The sequence below is a fragment of the Zootoca vivipara genome, chromosome 3, assembly GCF_965207765.1.
Source record: "Zootoca vivipara chromosome 3, rZooViv2.hap1.1, whole genome shotgun sequence".
NCBI lineage: Eukaryota > Metazoa > Chordata > Lepidosauria > Squamata > Lacertidae > Zootoca > Zootoca vivipara.
Window position 1 is genome coordinate 34,697,374 of NC_142586.1, and position 23,876 is coordinate 34,721,249.

At 41.1% G+C, this 23,876-nt stretch overlaps 1 protein-coding gene and 1 long non-coding RNA gene across 2 annotated transcripts in view; both read right to left on the bottom strand.

Moving 5' to 3' along the window:
* Nucleotides 1-8,888, bottom strand: part of COL9A1 (collagen type IX alpha 1 chain) — a 57,263-nt gene extending 48,375 nt beyond the window's left edge. Inside the window, exons 1-2 of the mRNA XM_088665846.1 lie at nucleotides 8,760-8,888; nucleotides 2,649-3,045 (exon numbers count right to left, since the gene is read on the bottom strand). Of these exons, the coding sequence (XP_088521972.1) occupies nucleotides 2,649-2,990 (342 nt within the window). The 5' untranslated portion in view covers nucleotides 2,991-3,045; nucleotides 8,760-8,888. The remainder of the gene's footprint in view (nucleotides 1-2,648; nucleotides 3,046-8,759) is intronic.
* A 365-nt stretch (nucleotides 8,889-9,253) lies between these two features.
* The window catches only part of LOC148686208 (uncharacterized), a 41,996-nt gene continuing 27,373 nt past the window's right edge, over nucleotides 9,254-23,876 (bottom strand). The window contains exons 3-4 of the long non-coding RNA XR_015948895.1: nucleotides 11,199-11,272; nucleotides 9,254-9,316 (exon numbers count right to left, since the gene is read on the bottom strand). This is a non-coding gene — a long non-coding RNA (uncharacterized LOC148686208). The remainder of the gene's footprint in view (nucleotides 9,317-11,198; nucleotides 11,273-23,876) is intronic.

Below are 23,876 nucleotides of genomic sequence, written 5' to 3' on the forward strand. Positions count from 1 at the left end.
GAATTCCCTATGCAGATAATCAACGTAGGCATCACTGGTTATATTGCCATCTAGTGGGTGATTCGGCCGAATCCAAGGGTGTCCACAGTTCTTACGCTACTGTCAATGAGTAAAAGATAGTTTCCTTTATTTAAATAAGATTTGTGGTCAGTGTAATGGAGGTCAGTGTTTTCAAGTGGAGTAGTTGGTGCATTTAATGAAACAGGATGTGATGTCTGCAGCTCTCAACCTATTTATCCTGGAGTGAATATCCCCTTGTTACAAACCTCAAAGAATGAATAAGGACAGCTCTACAGAGATGAATGCTTCCAAAAAAGCAGAGGGGATATAACAAAAGGCTGTCAGCCAGCAGTGAGCAAAGCCTTTGGAAGCATGTGGGAAGAATAATTGCTGCAGCCAACAAATCATTTAAGCCAAAGTCCTCGGCTACGTGCCAGTTTAGGCCCATTATGGTCAATTCATGTAGGAGTCTAATCAAAATGCAATAACACAAGAGCAATTTCCTTCATCTGCAGACTGGTAATAAGAATATTAATGGAGCAAATAAGTTTAGACAGGATGGGCAGCCCAATTCTAAGTGGGTGCTGTAAGCTACAGCAGCAGAACTGTACATCTAAAATGAAATTGAGACAGAACCACGTGGCTCTGTTTTGCCTTGTAATTTTTCAACAGCTGAAAGAGGCCTTTAGCAGCAGATACTGTACTCCTCAGCATTCTGACACAACACTCTGAAAGCTCTTTGGATCCCTTTGTGCTTCCCCACCCCCAGTCTCACTTCTTGGCATAGTTTAGCCGAGTCATGGGCAAACTTCACAAATCAGGCAGTACAACACATATAGCTAAAAATTACCCGTTTGCTTCTGCTTGATGAACAGCTTTGCCTCAGCTACAGTAGCAAACAGAGATTAGCCCTGTTGCATCTAAAGTGGAATCCAATTGAGACCAGTGAAATGCTGGGCTGCTGTTTCATTAACTTGACGTTAGTCAAATGAAGGACCATTGTTTTGCCTATTCATTGGTCACCTTAACCACAGCCATCCACATTAAACTTGATGTTGATATATGTTTGTTCTTAAACAGTTCATTCAAATGTGGGCCAACTTCCACTTCCTTTTAGACATGCACACAGTGGACCATTTTAAGATTCTGCTCCTTCAAGGGAACAGATAATTACTACCACTCATAGTGCCACCGCAAGTTATTTGTTGCAAACGGAAGTGATCAGGCAAAAGGTAGGAAGTTAAGCAGTCTTTCCTCTGTTTGCTCTTCTTGCTTCCCATTAAAAACAGCAACAACAGTGGGATAGAGGGGAGAGAACAATCACACAGTTGATCCCTGATGAATCCACCTAGCTCCTAGTAAGGCATTACTGTACATAGGATGTGACCCACCTGCAACTACTAGAAATAAGATAGAAAATATCATTAACCTAAATTAATTGCACTACAAATTTAGTAAAAAAAGGGGTGAATTAGTAAATAAAAAGGCCTTACATGTGTGCATTCTTTTAATGCCTCTATTTGCTTTCTATGGAACAAAACACCTTTTTTAAAATAAAAGTGCAGCATGACTCATTATCCAAAAGAAGTGTTTCCACATCTTCATGGTACAAATTATTTTCTATTTGTCATAGACGGTAGGCACTTCACACTTACTTACATACTTCACACCAATCGCAATTCATCTCTGAAAATAAATATGCTCATTATACAGTGTCACAGCTGAGGTTCCCAAATACCAACTTTCTTGGTGGAAGAACAGAGAAGAAAGGACTTCCAAAATTACTATGATCAGAATAATTTTGTAACAGTTTTCTCATGCAAAGCAATTATTGCTTCTGCATTGTGATGTCATAACCAAGGAGGTCTGACTACGCCTGATGATTCCGAATCTCTGGCGCTACTGTAGTTACAGTATTTCAAAACAAAGTAGTGATTTTATTCTATGAAATGTTATCTTGTGAGATTGGGTGGGTGGGTCATGTTCTGTGGTGATCATTGTGAGATCGTGTGTGGAGGTCATGTTCTGTGATCATTGCAGAAAGGAGGCCAATATCGTTTCTATCCTGAGGTTTTGAAATTAACGGGACTACAGCTCAAATATAATAAATATTTCTTTCAATGGATACCCCACATAAATCAGTTGAACTTTTAATGTCACCGAGAATACAATTAATTCTTATAAGCTGCTTAATCATAATAAAGTTTAAAGATGGTCACGTTCACTGCAAATGTGTAAAGGTCTGGTGGCTTTTAATTATGCTTTGTAATGAGTTGAGGTAAGTCTTGTACTTAATTCTTTGTCAGAACATTAAATCCACAATCCTTTATAATCTGGTTTATTAAATTATCTATTGCTTTCAGAATTGTTCCCCCCCCTCCCCAGTATCTACAGGGTTCTTAAAGGATCAGTACAAGCATCTTTCCAGATATATAACTATAATAAGGTTTTCTAATTTAAAGCTTGTTAAAAGATAATCAATGCTTCCCTATAATATCAAAATCGCAGAGCCATATTTTACTGCTCCATTTGAAAAAAAATATATTGTGGTGCTAACCTACATCTATCTCCCCACCCTGCCCCACAAAAAAGTCAAAGGAAAGCTAAAGGAAGTACTTTCTTTGTAAATGTAAATCTTTAAAACTTACCGGAACTGAAATTTGAGGGTTATCTTTCAGTTTTCCCAGTGTGGTAAAGCCATCAACGTTGATCTTTCCTCTTGGTTTTATGGCTAAAGTCTGGATCTGAGTACAGTCAACATAAAGAGTGACAGCACTCCTTTCTATACCAACCATAACCTTATGCCACTGGGAATCAAAGAGATACGGCAAATCCAGAAAGGTTGCTGTTTGGAGACTTCCATCAATCCCTTTATATGAGTACTCAAGAGACTTGGCTTGCCCATTAAACTTCAATCCAACTTGCTCTTTTCCAGAAGAGTCTAGAACCTGCCAAATGCTCCAATACTTCTGAAGAGTAGTTCCAGCCATTCGAAAAGTCGTTAGAATGGAATATTCATTAGGTAATCCATTAGGATACAAAGACCTGTATAGGATCAAAGTAAAGCAGGCTTGTTGTTGTTTATTTGCTCATCTGATTTAGCATTTGGGATGAACATGGAAAATGGAAAGATGACTCATTCAGTAGAGCAGGAGACCCTTAATCTCAGGGTTCAAGCCACACATTGGAACAAATTCCTGCATTGCAAAGGGTTGGATGAGATGACCTTCATGGTACCTTCCAACTCTACAATTCTATGATTTTATGAGAGTTGACCACCTCAGGGCAGCACCCTACCACTAGTAGTTTTGTCCCAGTCTGAGTCATCAGCCCTTTACTGCTTTACTGCTGGCCAAAGGAATTGTGACTCAAAAATATTAGCTCTTCCTATGTCACAAACAACTCAAGACAAGGCATTGTGCTTATGACCTTTTAGCCAGTAACAGTGAGGTGAGGTGAACTAAACCAAATCAATCCCGGTCACAGCAAGCCCATTTAGGCAACGGTGACCACATTTAAAACTTTCTATGTATTTGCTGCCAATAAAGTTACGTTACTTAATTCATAGACACATGATTAAAGCCTTAAGTTCCTTCCTGATATATTCAAGACCTGCTCCTGCAGTCTTAGCTTTGCTGGGTGAATCTGCACTCAGGCTCCACTCACTGTTTGAATATTTGATGATCATGTGTTATGTCAGCAGCCAACAACTGGCGCATACTATAGTTGCATACACAGCATATATTTAAAGCGTCGTTTTCCCCACCCCCAAACTATCCTGGGAATTGCATGTTGTTAAGGGTGCTGGGAACTGTAGGGTTGTGAGGGGTATATTACAGTTGCCAGGATTCATGGTGTATGTGTGTTCTGAATGTGCTTTAAATATACATAGCCTATGGCAGAGCTGTCAAGTGAAGAACTGACTCTTTTCTCATATTGTTCTTCCTTCCTCACCTTTAAAAACTGCTTGAAGCCTAGTAGTAGTAGTAGTAGTAAAAAAAAAACCTCCAGATGCGTTTACAGCTTTCCCTACTGGTTCATTTTCTGTTCATTTTCGCTTCCTGTTCCTTTCTTACCTGTTTTAATTGGCCTTCATATGTGTTTATGCTATTACTCAAAGGACGGGCATAAGCTAAATGATGGTGATGCTAAACAACAGCAATTATTTTTATTTACAACCATGATGATAGACCTATTAAATCCACCATAAATCTTTCCCAGTTTCAAAGCTACAATTAAGGCCAGTTTATTACATGGGTGGAAATGTTATCTGCGTGTGCTTGGGTCAAGTGCCATCAATGCTGAAAGGATCATGTGATTGACTTGTCATGAATTGTATACCAGGCATTGGCAACCTCCGGCCCATGGAGGCCATTTATCCAGCCCACGGGCCGCCCGTGAACTGAGCCACCCGCTCAGCAGGTCCCCCGTGCGCTGCGGTAAACTGGTGCAGCGCGGCGCGGGGACTCGCCGAGCAGCGCCAGGAATCGCTTCTACACAGCTGCAGAAGCGATTTCTGGCGCTGCAGACATTTTGGAAATGGGCAGCCAGCACCAGAAATCGCTTCTGCGCAGCCGCGGACATACGCAGAAGCGATTTCCGGTGCTGGCTGCCCATTTCCAAAATGTCCACAGCGCCACCGGAAATGGCTTCTGTGCCTGTGCGGCCCATGTCTGGCCCACGGACAATAGTCCGTGGGAATCCTCCGGCCCACGGGAAGAAAAGGTTGCCGACGCCTGTTGTATACGTTTGCTGCCTATAAAGTCTCCAGAACCATTATCAATGGTTTTAAAGCCTCAAAAAAATTGAATCCTCAATCCACCTGTACAATGCTGGCTCTCAGGTCACTTTAATTAGCACTGTGGTAGTGTGGCAAATGTGGGATGATAAACTCTGGTAAAACACTGTTACATTTACAACCCATCTTCCTTGCAAGAGTAGTGCACATTATCCCACTACTCTATTCCTCACAATTATCCCGTGATATACGGTAGGTAGCTTAGTGTCTGGCCTAAACCTACACAGGAAACTTAACAACAGAGGAAGGATATGAACTGAGGTCTCTTGAACAGTAGCTGTTATAACACAGTGCCCAAAATAAAGCAATCCAACAATGAAACAGGACAATCAGCTTATGCTCCTTGGGGAGGGGAGGGTTAAATAAATAATAAACATAGGATAAATAATAATAAAATATTGATGGTAAATAATTGCAATTCAAAGTGAACATTGAATTGCTGGGGGGGGGGGGAGAAACCGTGATAAAGAATTCACTTTGCGCTATTCACTGAGAAGAGGGGAAATTGCTGAAACAAAACTGATAATCTTTTCGTTTTTATTCTTACATTAGTTTCCAAGGTTTCCTTGGAGATATGCAAATAGGAGCCACTGAAATTTCCTTCATCCCTTAAAGAAGCCTTGCCAAACAATATAGAATTTGCATGCTGGGGTGTGTGTGTGTGGAATAGCTTAGCTGGTGCTGCAGTCGCAGAAACATTTTTAAAATATTTGCTAGAATATTTCTAATATGCTATGTAAAGGATATCCATAAGAGGGGATCTTTAATTCATTAACCATGGAGGCACATGAGGGGTATGGTCTACTTTCATGAACAACACAAAGACCATATATATATATATATATATATATATATATATATATATATATATATATATATATATACACGGTCCACTTTGACACATTGAATCCTTTTGCCCTATTTTTGTTTTTGTGTCCATCTCCACTAAAGTCACACTTGGGGTAGGGGAACCTAACATGCTCAGGAATCCTAGTACGGTAGAGGCTGCTGGATCTGTTATAGAGGTGGTAAAGAACTGAGGTGCCATTTCACCAGTTTGAAACATGCATCTTGAAAATCCAGACCCAGTGATGCCTCAGCAGGTGTTCTTGAACTTATGTGTTCTTAAATTGTTAATTGCTTGCAATAATGCCATGAGGCAGCAAAAAGACATGCTGACGTAGGAACCAGTGGATGCATCCCTACTGCTGTTGCAGGAGCAGCTATTCAACATCTGACTACTGCCTTTCCACCCTGGGAGGAAATATCTACCGACAGCCAAGACCTCAAGTACTAAATAATTTGAGCAACATCACTCTGCTCTTGCTATCTGTATATTCAGAGGATAAGCAGAGCTCCTTTATCTTTATATCCTTTATCTTTTTCCTTTTATACTTAAAAACTCATAGCATAAAACCCAAAGCAAGATAGTATTGTTATATATGGCTCTCTGGGTTTGCACAACAGGGACTATATTACTATATGCTTACACAGCCCAGTCCTACAAATCATCACCCAGTGATTTCAGTCTTTACTACCAGGTTAAGCATGCATAGGATTTCAGCCTTGATGCTTTTAATCTTTTAATCTAATGCAATGTTCCTTATTGTGAACATGATTACAAAGAAAGGATCTCAGCCACCAACTCAAAAAAGATGAAAAGCATCAAAATTTGTTATGAGTATTTGGTGTTGAATTTAGCAATAAATGAAAAGTAACACCAGGGTTGACAACATGGTGTCCTCCCAGCTACTACTGGGCTACATGTGCTTCTCTGAACTCATTATATATATAGATAAAGATATATAGATATATATGTATATGTATATGTATATGTATACATATACACACTCACTCACTCACTCACTCACTCACTTGGGTCTTCCTCCTAGCAAAGAAGAGGAAGTGATGTCAAGGGGAAATGATGTCACTGGGCTTGAAAACCAGAGCAGCTGGAAGCGGGGAAACAGGCAGAGCCCCGGCCGCACGCTCCTTAAATGCAGCGGGCCACACCCCCAGGCCAACCAGATTAGTCGGCCTGGCTAGTGACGTGGCCGGGATTCCCCCAATTGCACAGGGGCTGGGCACCCACCCCCTGTGCACATGGAGGGATCGTGACTGCCCGCAACCCCACCTCCTTGCAAGGGTGGAAATGGCTTTCTGAAAGTGATCCTTTTATGACAAAACACTTGTAAATAGTACTCCATCTGATATGTCTGAGACAAAGCTGTCACACCTACTTTGCTCTGTGGCACCCTTGAGCTTAGACTTTTAGTTCGTGATATCCAATTCCCAATGTGATGCCAACAATGAGTTTGAACTTTTTTGGGGAAGTGGGTGGGTAGGACTAAACACTGAAGGACTGTGACCCCTGCCCATAACAACAAAGCTAAGAATTGATAGCATATATATATATATGTATATGTATATGTATATGTATATGTATATGTATATGTATATGTATATGTATATGTATATGTATATGTATATGTAGGAATGCACTGCAAAACCAATCTGCTTCATCCTATACGCAAATCTGTAACAGAAGAATAACCCTGAGTGGCTCTTTCAGCACCGGTTTTAGTGAACAGCACCGCTGCAACTGTTTGAAGCCACCAGGTGGCACGCGATTCAATCGCTGCTTTAAACTGCTGCATTCTTTAAGGAAAGACAGTGCGTCCTTTCAACCATATCCAGACAAATTACAGGAAAGCTAGCCCATTTCCTGCATAATAGCTGGCTGCTGTTGTGCTCCAGACTAATATTAAAAATAATTACATGCTTCATATATGAATAAAGGATAGTGTAGGGCGTTGAGGTGTAACGGCTTTATTAGCAGGATTCTGGAGCGGCTGTATTACTCACAGTCAGGCTAGGCAAGTTGCGTAAATATGCTACAGCCTCATCTAAGGTGGCCTCTGCAATTCGCTCACAGATTAAACACCCACTATTAATTTGTGAACCTGGAATTGATGCCGGTAAATATAATCTGCTGTGCTGCACCTTGGTAAACCACCACACCACATTCTTTCCCCTAGCTCACAAAATATTCTAGTTGTGGCAGAAATGTTTTAAGATTCTAACAAGTTCCACATTGTAAGGTGGGGATATATCTTGCCCTAATAAATTGTTTTTTATGCTAACATATCATTTCTCTCTAAATTTTTTATTTTTATTTTTGAATGCTGGAAAAAAGGACAAACGTAGCCGGTTGAAAGTTTGCCAATGTCAGTCTTCCTGAAGTCTGTGCAAAACAGTGTTGGGTACTTGAGAAGCAGTTGCAAATCTGTGCAATTATCAATGGTGGGGTTGGAGTGAATTTAGTTTAAGTACCTAAGTGAAAATGCTTTTCAGAAGTCTCTTTTCTTTTGCTGTTTTAATAGTGGTGGAGAAGCAGCAGCAGGGTAATGCTTGTTTGGGTGACCCTGTTGGATGTCTGTACAAAAAAAGTGTGCCTGTCGTTTGGGATGGTAAGGTACTGTACTCAACATCTCATCACTCAGAGAATTACCACTCAGTTACTTGCAGATGAATGTGTAAAGCTCCTGGACAGGGAATTATTGTGCTACAGGCAGCATATGACCATGTCTGTCTGGCCATGAGGGCTATTTCACACCTGGAAGTTGGGACTTGATACTGCGGGCTTCAATTAATGAATATTCATATAGGAACTCACCCCCAGTAATCTCTGGAAACAACAGAAAGGCTCAACTGGGAGAGAACGCAGCATGTAGAGTAGCTGCACAAGCACTTCACTCTGAATTCAGATGCTATTTGCATGCATCACAACACAAACAGCTGGTGTACACAATAAACTTGGGTGGCTTCACCCAGACGCGAAAGAGGGAACTAATTCGTGGGATGGATCCTGCAAGGTAGTTTGCACCGCTAAGTAAATGGAGAGTTGTGCATTTAAACATAGATTTAAAAAAGAAATAATGAAAGCAAGAGTATAGATTACCTAGTTGGGATCCTGAAGTCTACATTTGTGCTTAATTTGTAAGCCACTTGTAAAGCTGTGGAGCCCACCACACGCTGGATGATGCCTCTGGAAGCAGCTTTATCAAGTTGGAACTGTGAAATGAGGTCATATCCTAAAGGAACAAATATGCACATTTAAAAAATATTCCATTGAGCAATCATGTAGCTTGAAAACCTAGCCTGAGTTTTCCCTTTGGTCTCTCTTTTGATTTGCGCTCTCCTGCTGTTTTAACTCATTTTTTTAAAAAAAAACTGTTTTAAATTAAATTAAAACATTTGGTTTTAATGTAGCTTGTTTTTCATAATGTGGTGAGAAATCTTGGACATCATGAATGACATGAGGAAGCGAGATGATAGACAGATAGCTTATGCAGCCGAATACTACATCTGCAAGGAAGCGGTTTTCAAAAAGGAGGTCTGAAACAATTTATTTGAAAGACGTTGTTAGTATATACTTGCCTGGTAGATCATCCTGGCGAAACCTAGTTGGTGGGCAGAGGTCAGTCTTTGTGTTGGAATTGAATGTAAGTGGAAATCCTGCAAGAAACACCAAACACAGGCATCTATGTCTATTATTTAATTTATCAGTTTATCAGCCTAACCTTCCTGTGATGGTCCCACTGCAGGTTACATTCAAAAACAACAATAAAAACAAATTACCTTACAAAACCCCAAACCAACCTTCATGCTGTTGAATAGCCTCGGACGTTGAGTCATATCCTTGGATGTTAACTTCATAGAAATCAATAGTATTTACTTCCAAGCTTATTTTATTTAGGGTTGGGGTGTAAAAGGTTCCAGAGCAAACATAATTAATGAAAAGTCACAGGAGGGGAAAAGGGCCAAACTCTGGAGCAATTGAAGATCATGGTGTAAGACCTATGAGACTGTCATCACACCCACAACGGCCAGATTATGGTAGATAAAATCGTTAGATTTCTTGAGAAATATATAAAACAGAGAGCAGTAGAGGACACCCCTTCCCTTCCCTTCCCTTCCCTGCCATTTCTGAAGAGCTTCTCTGCCTTCTCTGACATGGGTTTGTAATATAAAGAGTTCTACAGTGCAGAGCTATTTGTGGTTTGGACAACCATGAAAAAGTTGTAGCTAGCTAGTTAGCTAAGTCAACACCTATATATAATTCAAAGAAAGGCAGTGCCAACTCTGCTAAACCAGCAGTTGGGAATCCAAGCTCTTGGCTTCCTTCCCTTCCTCTTTGATATTTCAGATGTTCCCACTCTTTCCTCTCCCATGTTTAATCACACAACAAGCCCTGTAAGGCGAGAGCAAGAGCTGGGAGGGAGTTCTGAAGAAGAACTTTTTTTAAAAAGCCTCTTCCATGAACAAGTAGCTATTTCACTGTCTGAAACACTCCCACTCTGTGAGCACACATCCCAGCCCATTCATGCGACACCCTAAACCCCTCCCTAAAGAACCAAAAAGGAAACTTAAACATTGGTTTAAGGTAGCTTTAGGGATCCTACCTATGCAATATTTCAAGCCAAGATGGAAAATGTCACTGGAGGCTGGAAGAAAGGCTTACACAGTTTGAAAAGAGACACTTTTCCAGAATACAGAGTGTGTCTGGTCTATTTCAAGAACTGACACTTAGATGTAGATTTCCATTTTCCAAGCCTAGAAAATGGAGCATGCAAAATCTGTTGCCTCTTCTTCCCCAAGAGCTGAGCTTGCTATTCTTTTAGGGATTTCATTTTGCTAATTAGTATTTATTGTCCATGTCCAACATGTCTTCTTAATAGACAGTGGACATGTTGGTCCCAAGGAATGAAATTTACAAAGGGAAATGTTTGTTAGCCACTTACACCATAATAAAACTTGTTAATCTTTGAGGAGTCACAAGATTCTTTGCCATTATTAACAGGCTTAAGTGTGCCTGTTTTACTGAGGTTGCATTTTTATTGATTTTGCATTGTATGAGTGTTCCTGCTTTTGGGCTATACAGAACTCTTCCTCAAGTTGTTCTGTATAACGCAATCCAATTCACATTCAGAATATGTGGATCCAATAAAATTCACCACCATGCTAATTTATAAATGTGTAATTTTAAGAATATAATAATGTTCACTCTATTTCCTTTACGTCGCATTTTTTTAAATGTTAAATGTAAGAGATAGGTTTAAATGCCAGATATCAAAGGCACCGTTTCCCAAAAATTCAAGTTGCCTTTCTTTCTCATTTACATACCCACATTTATCATGCAGACATAAGAATCTAATCCCATTGCTAAATTTGTTACAGTGCAATCTTATACATGTCTACTCAAAAAGTAATCCCCACCGAGTTCAGTGGTACTTGCTCTTGTATAAATGGGTATAGGATTGCCAGAGAAGGCTCTGAGTATGGTAGAACTGTTTTCACTGCCAACATCTTTACTACATGTAATAAAATAGACCCTTACTTGTCTGCTGTTGAGCAGTAGCGGATGCCAGAAACCCAAGAAAACAGCACAAATAACAGAAAAGTTGGTATTGCCTGTAAGGAAAGAAAGACAGCTTAAACATGAACGTACACAGCCTAATAATGTCACCCACTTTCATCTCACAGTTGTGCATATAAAATGCATAAAAGCGTGACTTAAATCTTTGCTAGCACAGATGGCAAGTAAAGCTCCAAAATTTCAGGTTTGTGTCCTTTCCCCCAGCAGTACAACAAAATGTTGCCTTAGCATTTGTCTCAGATACCTGTTTATACATACATAACTGTCAGAAGATAAAAGGAAGACACAGAGGACAGCAAAGCCTATTTTAAATGCAATTAAACTGTTCTTTCTTCCTCTATCAGTGGCGCCCCTCAGTTAGATATGCAGTGCATCACTTACCGGTTGTGCTGCATTTCCCCACCCAGTTTTTGTGCTTAGGTATCTAAGCAGCTTAATTTTCTGCCTTTGGTCCCATCAAATTAAGAGTGAGAGGGTCCCAGAGTCAGGTGCTCTCTGTCCTCCTGCAAGTTTCGTGTGCGACGAAACACCAATGGTTGGTGTCGTTTTAATAATCTGGATGAGAAGTGGAGGTGGGTACTAAGCAGGCCTACGTGTTCCTGAGGGGACATGCGGGAGGAATTTAGCTGGGATATAAAAAGGGGGGGGGAGGAGCAGGAGCGAGGGGTGTGGATATAAGTAGAAATTCCTAAGTTAAACAATGCTACCCAGTGAGTGAGTTACATGGCAGGAAAGGAAGGGAGGGGAGTAGCTGATGGGAAAGAAACATGAGGTTAGACCCTGGAGGTGACCCAGCAAAGATTATGTATACTTTGGCAATTCCACTAATCAGGGTAAGTTCAAATGCTGCCATGGGTGGGGGGAGGAACTTCTCATTTCTCACTGACTTCCTAATGAGGCAGTCTCTCAGCTCCCAGTCCTGCAGTAGAGGAATTTTGCTGAAACAGAAGCAAGCCATTTATGTAGGGTTCACTGCTTAAGTACAGATCTTGCCAAAGAGTACAGATTACCTAGTTATATATTGTGACCCAGCAGGTTAATCAGTCTCTAACCAGTCACTTTAGTTTGGATATATTTTAAAGCACAGAAAACCACACAGGTAGATCTGTCTATGTGGGTGGACAGAGGGCAAGAAACCCAGTGGATCATCAGCTCACGATAGTCTGGAGCAGGGGCCGCGCGAGAGGGAGATTGCTTTAATTCCTAGAAGACTTTCAGTGAAAGCTACAAGAGATTGTAAGTCTGCACAAACCAAAGAGCTTTAGAAAGGCCTCTCTGTAAAGTGCTCCCAAAGTACACAAAGGAGACGGGCTTCTCTGTTAATGTCCAGACAGAATACAATAAAACGTGGTTGGAGCAAACTATTTCCTGACTTGCATGCTCTGTTTCAAAGGGAAAATATCAGGTACTGTAACTTGGAAATACAGCATTGTGAAAAACATGGTGCAGATCAGTGAAGGCCAGTAGTCAAAGATAATGAGAGCTATATTCCATTTCCAACAATACTTGGAGAGCACTGCATGGGCCACCACTGGACTATTATTATTCAGAGTAGTGTGAGTGTCTGAGGAAAGGAAAATAGAGCTCTTGTCTAAGGCCAGAATCACATTTTTTATAAGTCTGGCTTTGCCTCTCTGTGGTATATCTTGGGGCACATTACTGGAATTGTTCAAACTGAGTTGCAGTTAATCGTACCGCTTTCTGCTACTTTGTATGTACTGGTATGTGTCCATAAGGACAGCCATTATGAAAGACAGCAACTGTACTGAAGTCTCCCAACAGAAGTCAATGTAAAAATTATTACAGAGGAAGTCAGCAAGGTAAGTCAACACAAGGTGCATTCTCTGATCTTCCAGGCTTGTGATTTCAGTTTTACCGTATCACACCTAGCACAGTGTTCCTGCCCAAAATAGAACTTACTGTTGCTCTTGAAGCATTTAAGTACAAAGCTACTGAAGTGGAAACACAACAGGAACAGGTTTGGAGGTGTCAGTCGATATGAACTGAATTCTCAAGTCAAATTGAACAGGCATGTGATGGACAATAAAGTGACACCCTAATTGGATAATCAAATCATTATGGTTGACTCAATATGAATTGCATCTGCAAAAGATGTATGAGTAAATGTGTGTCAGACAGGCCCAATCCTACTTCCTGAGAAACCAATGAGCTATTTATAGTCACTATCAGGTCCATGATGTGTCATATACTTCATGTCTCCTCTTTCTAGTCTACTGAATTGCCCAACAGCTGCCTTGCAACCTCTTGCATTGGCTCTGTCATTCCCAAGTAACCATGTGCTCCTCGGGACCCTTTGGTTTCAATGGGGGAACTGCAAACTTAACTGCACAGACAAATTCTACCTCCTCTGAACAAGTGTTTTCTAACTCTGGGGGCTTACGTATTGTCAAGCACACTTCATCTGATACTGCAGAAAAACAGATTTTCTGAAGTGTGCATTCTACCCCGCCATACATTGGAAAGTTGCCTAAGAGTATAGAATACACCCCAAAAACCATGAGTTAGGTTTTTGTTTTGTTTTGTTTTTGCAATTGGATGAAAGTTAAGGTGCCCTAGAGTTTTAACCTCAGATAGTGAGAAGGGAAGCCACAGCTGGCTATGGCTGTTGTGCAGGTGTTTCTAGCGGAGAAGGAGATTGTGATGGCTCTGAACACATGAATATCTTTTTATGGTGCAGAAAGCTGGTTTAGTGGTAGCAGGGTCTCAAAGATGCCTTCTCTGTTCCCTAAGTGCCTAACAGTCCAATCCAATAAATCCCTTGCAGGAATGAAAGATTCGATGCACACAGAGTGCTGCTCCCCCATCCACAAGGACTTTCCTGTTGATTTTAGTGCAGGGGACAGCTCACTGATGGGTGCCAATGCCAGTTTCACCAGTATATTATATGTGCTATTATAGGTGCCAGTAACTGGCAGCTTGCAGACTGAATATAGCTTCCTCAGGGCTGCCATCTGGCTTTCCAGTTGCTCCCCCCACCCCCATCCTCTCCTGCAGATTTCCTGGAACAGCTCAGAGGAAGGAAGAAATGGTGCAAAAGGAAGAGGGAAAATTCTCTCCCTGCTTCATTCTGGCTGAACCATTGCTGTCCAAATCACACATATTCGTTTTGCTGTTGTTCCATTTCATTATGCGTCTCTGCAGGTTTTGCAAGTTTACAAAACAATCTGCAGAATCTGCTTGGCTGCAATGACTAGAGTAGATAAAAGGGTAGAAGAAAATAATGGCCCATACTCTGGGCAACAATGGACCTGTCAAACATCCCCAGCCTTGTTTGGTATCCCTTTGAAAGAAAGAGAAGGGACAGGTGGGAAGGAACACAGTATGTGGAATGGCAGGTGGAAGAGAAAATGCAATCACCAGTTCCTATTATTATTTCTAAGCAGATGTTGAAGATGCAAAGGGGGTGGGGATCAGAACATAAAGCTATATGTGAGGGACAAGGGATACCGGGAGGTCCCTCCCATCTTAAGTACCAGCTCATCGCCAAGCGCTGGGGAAAGCGGGGAGGGTTATGCCTCAAGCGGAGACTCAGGAAGTGGTGACCGAGGCTCCAGCAAGGTAGCGGAGCCCATGCACAAGGTGGTACAGGAAGGGGGGAGCAAGGGGGGAAGGCCGATCCCGCCGACCCCGGAATTACGCAAGAAACGTCGGGGGAGGAGATTAGGGCTTCCCAAACTTCTTTGCTGGAAGAAGACGCGCCAACCTCCATTCGGAGGTACTGACGCCTAACTGACAACATGTATATAGATCGCTCCGAGCACTGTAAATAATCAGCACTTAATAAAGCCTAAAAAGACAATGCTGTGAGGAGTCGTTACTCTAGAGTAGCCACATCGGCATCTCTGACACTATAGTAATGTAAGAATATAATGTTCAGTTAAGAGCTGAAAAATGTTTTCTGTGGCTATCTAATCCCATTAAAATTAATGCTGGCTTTGATGTGATTTCTCTCTTGCTTCTGCTTCCTTATGTTTCCATGCAAGCTGTCTCCTCCTTCATTTCTCTGCCTTCCCCTCTGCCATTGCCTACATTCCTGTATTTCACACGTGGCTGTGTGAAAGAAAACATAAGCAAGATGTTGAGATCTCCCTCCATTTCCCAACATACAACATTCCTTTTGATGTCACTACATGCTGTGAAGTAATTAAGTTTTGAGTAACAGAGATATTAACTGGGAGCTGGATATATTTCCTTCTCTGATTGATGCATTGCATAGCTTGAATAAATGCTTTGTTGTTTTGTTTTGTTTTGTTTTGTTTTGTTTTGTTTTGGCTTGGTATGCCCTTCCCAGCCCCACCTGCAACTTATATTTAAACCCAAGAGAGTTTACTCAGCTATGTAACCTTATAAAGCATTCCAAGTAAATTTGTAGGTCTCCATACAAAAAAATCTGGGTCTAAGTGTTACAACTTACCCTGCCTTACACCTTCAGGGTTGGTGTGTACACACACACACACACACACACACACACATGAAAACACTAAAAAAATTTTTTTTAAAAAAACATTATTTCAAATGTATCACCGAAATCACCCTTAGCCATAATCACTAGATTACTGCCAAACAAAAATGGCATTCGAGCACCTTGAAAAGATGTTCAAATTAAAGCTATGGTGCATGTAGGAAGAAGACAATTGAGTCTCCAGCTGTTTTTGGACTACAATTCCCATCACCCCGATCACTGGTATTGCTAGGTAGGGATGATGGGAGTTGTAGTCCAAAAACAGCTGGCGAACCAAGTTTGGGAAACATTTATCTGTAACACAGATGCATGCTTGAACCAGCTTGAAATGCACTCCAATTTGGGATTGGGCTGCTTTTTAAAAAAAAATGGGGGAGGGGAAAATGTCTACTGGATAACTTAAAATGCTTATTTTTGGCTAAGCCCTATTCCAAATTGGGTTTCTGTCATATTCCTGCTGCTGATGTCACCATCAGGCACATGACCCAGGTAGAGGTCTCCATGCCACCAGCCCCACCTTTTCCTCAGGCTGCCCCCTTTCCCCGCAAGTAACTCAGCTGGAAATGCTAGGAAGGAAGGTTTGACACAGGCCTTTAATATCTGGATGCTGCTAGAGCACATGGAACATAACCTAGGCAAGCCAGGAAGCATAACAAATACTGTATATTTATCTATGACATTTTAATCCCGTCATTCCAAGGAGCTGAGGGCAGGGAATGTTGTTCCACCCCACTGCGCCCTTACAACAAGCCTGTGATGTAGGTTAGACTTGTGACTATAATAGGTGAATGTGGATTGGAGCTTGGGCTTCTCTGCTACTAGTCCAACATTCTAACCTCTGTACCACACCCTATGTGTACCAACACACTGGGTACCAACTGAAGTCTCTAAGCAGTTGTCAAGGGCTGTCTCAGGTATTATCACTTTGCTGCATTATGATCTTAGAGTTAAGAAGGCATATGCGACAGTCTGAATTAGGATCCTAAATCATCTGGTAAGAAAGCAGCAGCTAAATACTGAAGTAAGTGTGCAAAGTTCAGTACAACAGCTCAGAGTTTAATTACAATGAAAGAAGAAACAAGAGGAAAAGGAGTGTGTTCCCCACACCCTGTAATGCAAAATAAAATAATAATAATAATAATAATAATAATAATAATAATAATAATAATAATAATTTATTATTTATACCCCGCCCATCTGGCCGGGTTTCCCCAGCCACTCTGGGCGGCTTCCAACAGAAAAATAAAACACAATAATCTATTAAACATTAAAAGCCTCCCTGAACAGGGCTGAACAGGACATATCCAAATCTGCTACTGTATTCAACACGAATATTTTAATGTACTATATATAATAAAGTAAAGGTAAAGGGACCCCTGACCATTAGGTCCAGTCGTGACCGACTCTGGGGTTGCGCACTCATCTCGCATTATTGGCCGAGGGAGCCGGCGTATAGCTTCCAGGTCATGTGGCCAGCATGACAAAGCCACTTCTGGCGAACCAGAGCAGCACACGGAAGCGCCGTTTACCTTCCCGCTGTAGCGGTTCCTATTTATCTACTTGCATTTTGACGTGCTTTCGAACTGCTAGGTTGGCAGCTCACCCCGTCACAGCTCACCCCGTCACAGGGATTCGAACCGCTGACCTTCTGATCAGCAAGCCCTAGGCTCAGTGGTTTAACCCACATCGCCACCTGGGTCCCCACTGTATATAATATCCTGAAACAATTTACTGGAATATAGTTAAATCGTATAGTGTTGTCCATCTCTTCCCTTGTTGTAAAGATCAGCACACAAATATGGAAATGCAAGACTGTATCCCCATAACATGGCGAAAGATTCGATCTTTCATCTACATCACCTCTACTGAGTGCACAAGCTAGTATTGCTCTTTGTGGAAGTATTCTGCATGCTAGGACCCTGGACAGGAATGGGCTACTCCATAGCCTATATTGAACTGGGAAGCTCCTTCTGCCCAACATTCTAAAAAAATGGCCAGACAAAATACACCCATAGTTGAGATCCATTCTCACATACATTATTCTGTGTACTGCTTACATTGAAGGGAGTGCCATTGTGCCCACTAAATTAAGCAATCTCATTAAATCAAGCAAAGTTAAATGTTGTAGCCAATAGCTCTTAATTATCACATCCTTCTAGTCATGTACTTAATCTGTTTTTTAAAAAGAAAATACTGTATAAAAATGCCCCATTTTACCTTTTAAAAAATGTAACCCATGATCAACCTCACTGTGATTTCAAACTATTTTTGTGTTCATAGTGGGGCGCACTGTGTATGTTTGCATTATTTAGTTATACCAAAAATTAAAATTCTTTTTTCAATTTTAAAATTCTTATAAAAGTGGAGTTTAGTAAAATAAAATGCAAACAATAAATAAATCCTAATGAGAGATAAAGAAAAAATGAATAGCACGAACTGCAATTGTGGCACCTTCAGTCAGTACGGCAAGAGAGTCTTAATCTCAGGGTTGTGGGTTCGAGCCCCAAGTTGGGAAAAAGACTCTACTGCAGGGGGTTGGACTAGAAGACTCTCGTGGTCCCTTCCAACTCCAGGATTCCATTAAAGCCTGTCTGAAATAAGCATGCCTAATTGACCCATTCACTTTGATGTGGCATGTCTCTGGACCATCGCTAATAAAAGAAGCAGCTCTATTGGCTGCTGAAGACATACTGATACGCAACATAGGTGGCACCCAAAGCAACATCTCATTACCAGAATCAATGAATGGCAAGGAGCATGGAGGAAGTTGCTCTCTCAGGTTGCATAGTGATGTAAAGGTAAGATGTGAGCAGCATCTAGCTCTAGCAGTAGTTGTCTTCTATGCTCCTGCTGCATTCAACTCCAGCAGAAGTTTCCAAGTGATCTTCAGTCCTACACACTGGACATTACAGAAGTCTAGTTAAAAAAGTAAAGAGGCCAACAGTCATGGCCAAGTTATTGTTGTTGTTGTAAGAAGGAGCACAGCTGGTGTTGAGCCAAAGCTTACTAAACATGCTTTGGGATACAGAATCGGCCGGAAAATCCAGGAGACCCAGAACCAGGAGCACCCACTATCTGTAGCCCTGCTATTTCAGGAGGAGGAATGTGAACCACCCAGAACTGGCATTTCTGCTACTGTGTGTTGTTCTAGGACCACCCACCATGAGGAACTCTGTCTTGCCTTAATTATGTCAGGTTATTCACTCCCATTACCATACTTAGGTAATCATTCAAAGACAAAACAGCCAAGCCTGTTTCAGAAGAGATGAAGGAGAGATGGCAAGAAGAAAACAGAGATGAGAGGTCTGATGACAACCCACTCCAATACTCTGGAGAATGTCTCCTGGCTGTTTTATACAGATATTTAAAAATAAATAAATGACATGTATGTTGAAAAGCTTGAAGGACAGAATAGACCTGTGTGGCACTCCAGAACAGAGATGACTATCCTGTAATTTCAGCCTTTGATAGTTCTCACTGGATGTTCCCTTAAACTTTGTATAATCTCATTGGCCAATTGTCAGAAATAGAACTGTATGCCAGGAATCGTTTTAGCAATGCAGTGAAAGATGGCAGAAGTGTATCTCACAGCCCAAAAATTACATAAATGCCGTTGATACTGTGGAAAATAAAATGGTAGAGAAAGTTGTCATTCAAAAATCATGCATTTGTCATGTTTTTAGGAATAATAAAAGGGTTTGAATCAGGCAATCTCCATTAAAAGTAGATGACTCTACTTTTATTTATGTAGGCCACTGCTAGCAAGAAAACAATTCCATGAAATTAGTGGCATGGCTAATTTAGAGTTGGATACATCACTCTTGACTAAACTGAAATAATGCAATGGTGTCGAGCGTTCTGAAAGATAGATTTGTCAGAATATAATCCTGTAAGGATGGGCATGGTGCTGTCCTACACCGGAGAAATAAAGGCATCTAGTAGGTGGTGAATGAGCAAGAGCGTGTATTGGAAGTTTGCCCCAGGTCTAGCTGTTCTTAATTAAAATAAAATGGAAAGTCCGATTAAGAAGCAGCTGCTAATTACAGTATGGTTTATTCCTTCTCCCTAAAATTTGCAATAAAGAAATAAACACTATGCCAACACATGAAACAAAACGAAACGCAGACCACAAGTTTGGCCCACTTATATTTCAGCGCTTAAATTGAGTATCTTCTGCATGTGGGTAAGGAAATCTCAATCAGAGTGTTTCTTTAAAAAATTCAGCCCAAGATACAAATGTTACTGGCATCAAGATGACCTTCCAAGTCACACATATAAAGAAAGGGCGGTCACCTCACTCTGTAAACATTCTGTACTGCCAGTTTTGAATCAAGGACTTGGGAACAGCAATCAGGGAGCTCCCTTCCTCTCCTTGGAAGGCCAGGGAAGGGAGCTGCAGCTTTCGAAACCAAACCAGAACTGCTGATACAGTTACGATCAATTCCACCCCCACCACCCAGCCTTGTTGCTGATCCCAAAGTAGATAAACTTCATCTTTCTTGATAGTTTATTGCCAGGGGTCTTGATCAGAGATGACAATTCATTACCATTAGATCAAGAATGGGCATTGTGCCTATGCGCACTGGATGTGCTTTAAGTGTATGCTGTTTATCGGCATCATTTACCATGATGTGTGAACTGGGCCAGAGCCTCAAAGTGCTTTGTATCATTTCACAACCTGCAACCCAAACCAGCTGATGGTAGTTCATGCTGGGATTACTTGTATTTGTAGTGGTTTTATAGCTTCACATATATGGATACCAGCTTCTATAAAACTATACATGAAGCACATCTTGCTCTTTTTCAACCCAAAACACAGCTTTAATATCAGACATAACACTCTCAAGCAGGGTTCTCTTGATGATGGCTGCATACCACACACCATACATTTAAATCGCACATGCCCCAAGGATCGCAGAAAATGTAGTTTATCCCCATAGAGCTAACAATTCCCAGCACCCTTAAAAATTATAGTTCCCATGATTATTGGGGGTAAGCTTTGAATTTGTGGTGTGTATGAAACCTACATCAATTCTCTGTACTTTCTTGGGAAGGGAGGAAAGAAAGTTCAAATTTATTGCCAGGTACATATTTAAAATGTCTAAACCCTTTTATAGACCTTAACTTTAGATTTCATCCACATGTAGAATTGCAAACTGACTAAAAAACATGACCTGGCCTGCTTTTGTACTTTAACGGAAGTCTAATCTACATAATTCAGTATTTGGAGCTTTTCACACTTTCTAATATCTACTGTTAAAGAGTAGGACTCCAGGGTCCGTGGAAAAGAAACTGCCAATCCTCCCTGTATGCCAACTAAATGTTTATTATTTCCATATTGTTAGCTAACGAACTGGAGAAGGATTAAGCAGTGTACCTTGCATCCCCTTCTAACTGGGTTTGCTCAGAACTAGGAAAACGCTTTCTTAATATTGTAGCCTATATGTTTCTTAGTAAGTTAGACCTTCTAATCTAATTTGAATTAAAGGCAAATTGCCCTGCAGATGTTTTCATTGCAAGCTGACTAAGAACAAGCCTTTGAACTTCAATCTGACCAAAGCCTAAATGACACCCTTGACAGACGAGTAAAGACACTATACTCCGGAAATGATTAATCAAATAGCCGCACACATTATGGATCTATGAAAGCACAATTATGCAATTAGGAATAATGGAATGGAGCAAGAATAAGATTCTCAAGAGATCGACAATATCTGCTTCAACAATAGAAAATGAACAGATGATGCCTGGAGAGTTCAAAGTTTGATGTCCTCTCTCTTCCCGTTCCCCCCATTTCAGAGAATGAAGAACTATTTAAAAAACAAAAACAAACAAAAACAACACCACCTTACCATTGAGAAGTGGCCAGAGAAATGTTCAGAAGTTTTTGTTTAATTTATTATCTGACTAAAGATGTTGTTTTGATTATTTCTCCCAGAAAGGGTAAATCCAGGTGGGGAATATCAAGTGACATTTTGATGCCATTTTGGATGCTGCAAAAAACTTGCATGAATGAGGATGGTTTCTTTCTTTTCTATTATGCTCGTGTCAACACTGCATCTAATACTACTATCTTTTTTTGAGATATTGAGATTGGGTGAGAGAGTCAGATTTGAGAGAGAGGGGTTTTGCTAAGAGAAAACAGATGGAGAACCCCTAATTACTCTGCATAAGACAGGTTTTTCAAAATTAACCCTTCTCCCTAATTCTCTTATTTTCTTTCTTTTCTTTCTCTGCTTCTCCTAGGCTTTACCTCTTCTTTCACTCATACCTTCAGATGTGTACCTAGGCTGCCTTGACTCCCTTGTGCCCTTGGCAAAGAACTGTACCCGCCCCCCCGCCCTTGAGCCCTGGGCATAATTCAATAATCACAAATGACTCAAGACAGACGTTCATATGATTGTGCTATGCCTAACACAAAAGTAATTCCCACTGAGTTCAATTGAGCTTGCTAACAGGAAAGTGGGTACACAGGATTGCAAGCCTAAATCCAGAGGCAGGAACTTCTGACAATACCTCACTTGCCTTTTTGTTACTTCCGACAAGGCACCAGTAGAAAAGCACTAGCTTGGCGGTTGTGCGCCTCTGCACACTTTACTCGGAAGTAAGCCCTGCTTAAGTCAATGGCTGTTGCTCTCTGGGGTGCGCTCGCACTGTAAACTGGTCAAGGCGGGAAGGAAACCAGGGCAAAGCAACTCAGCTATGCTGAATTAAGAGCCTTGCCTGATGCTTCTCAATCATCAGCTGGAAGGCTGCACTCCCTTGTGGCAAGCAGGGGAAACAGAGGGCAGGGAGCAGCGGCTGCACTAGGCAGAGGGCCGAGCTGTTGAGCCACCAGTGCTGCCAACTGACTGGGAAGGGGCTCGATGGGAATGCTGCAACAGCCCATGCCCGGAGGCGCCAAGAGGCACAAATTTTGCAGGGGTGAGGAGCTACCCTGCGTTGTTGGCAGGGGCCAACCTAGCCAACCCCTAGGTATGTCCCTGCAATTAGCTCATCCTCCTGTTTGTTCCCATTCAATCGTCTTTCCATCCCTTTCTCACTCTGGAAGCCTTCTTTCCAAACAATTTTGATCTTCCTCTCCCCCAGTTACCGTATATTTCCCTTCCCATTTATATATTATTTCTGCAATCTTTTTTTCTTTTTTCCTTACTGCCTTAAAAAATAAACTCACCCTTGACTTCAAATAAACTCACCCTTGACTCATCGCTGTTACATGAGAGAAAGCTGCCTTCCTTTATCTTACATGAAAGAGAAGTCTGACTTAGTGCACAGCTGGGCCATATCACGTGTGATTAGCTTTAGTATTCATTCATACATATTTCATCTTTAGTTAGCATTCCTTTTAATCAACATGTGCATAATTTTTTTTCTTTACAAACCATAGTTGGCCAAGCTCACATAATGACTCTTCTTTAAAATAAAGACTGCACTTTCTTAATTGCTCTTATAACGAAGAGAATTCAGCCCACAATTCAGTGCTCTACTTTTACAATACTGTATGCCAGAGCAAACAGCAGCAGAGACACTGTTTGGCAGAGCAAACAGACTGTTCTAACTAAAATCCTCTAAGGAAGAATTTGGACAGCACTGAATGGTTATTTTCTCATCTAAGGGCACAGAGTGTGCATAGCTTCTATGACAGTGGTCAAGTTTGCTTCTTTCAACAATTACAGCAAATAAATGATTAAAAATTTGGAATGGTTATACAAGAGTTCTGGAAAGGGAACATACGCCTTCCTCTTTTAAATTCATTAGTCGACTGGGCTAATTCATTAGTTGAAAGGCATAAACTCTGTCATAATTGGAGCAATCTCTGTCTATGGCACACTTACTGTTCAGTTTGATGCTGCCCTAGCTGCAAATAGAAGGGCTGATATATGTTTTTACTTCTCACACAGAACAGTGCGTTTTTATATGCAAAACTATGCTTTATTTGCATTTTATTGACTGTAAAATTCTGTATTGCCTTTTCACTGGCTTTACACCAATGCCTTACACTGGTTTAATGCCCATTGTGCCACTTACTGAATAACCCTTTCAAACAGGTATGGAAATATTTCCTTAAATACTTCCTCTTTGCTGTTCATCATTTCCTACCTAGCCAGTATAACTCGGGTCTAATATCAGCATGATGTAACTTAAATGTAACTGTT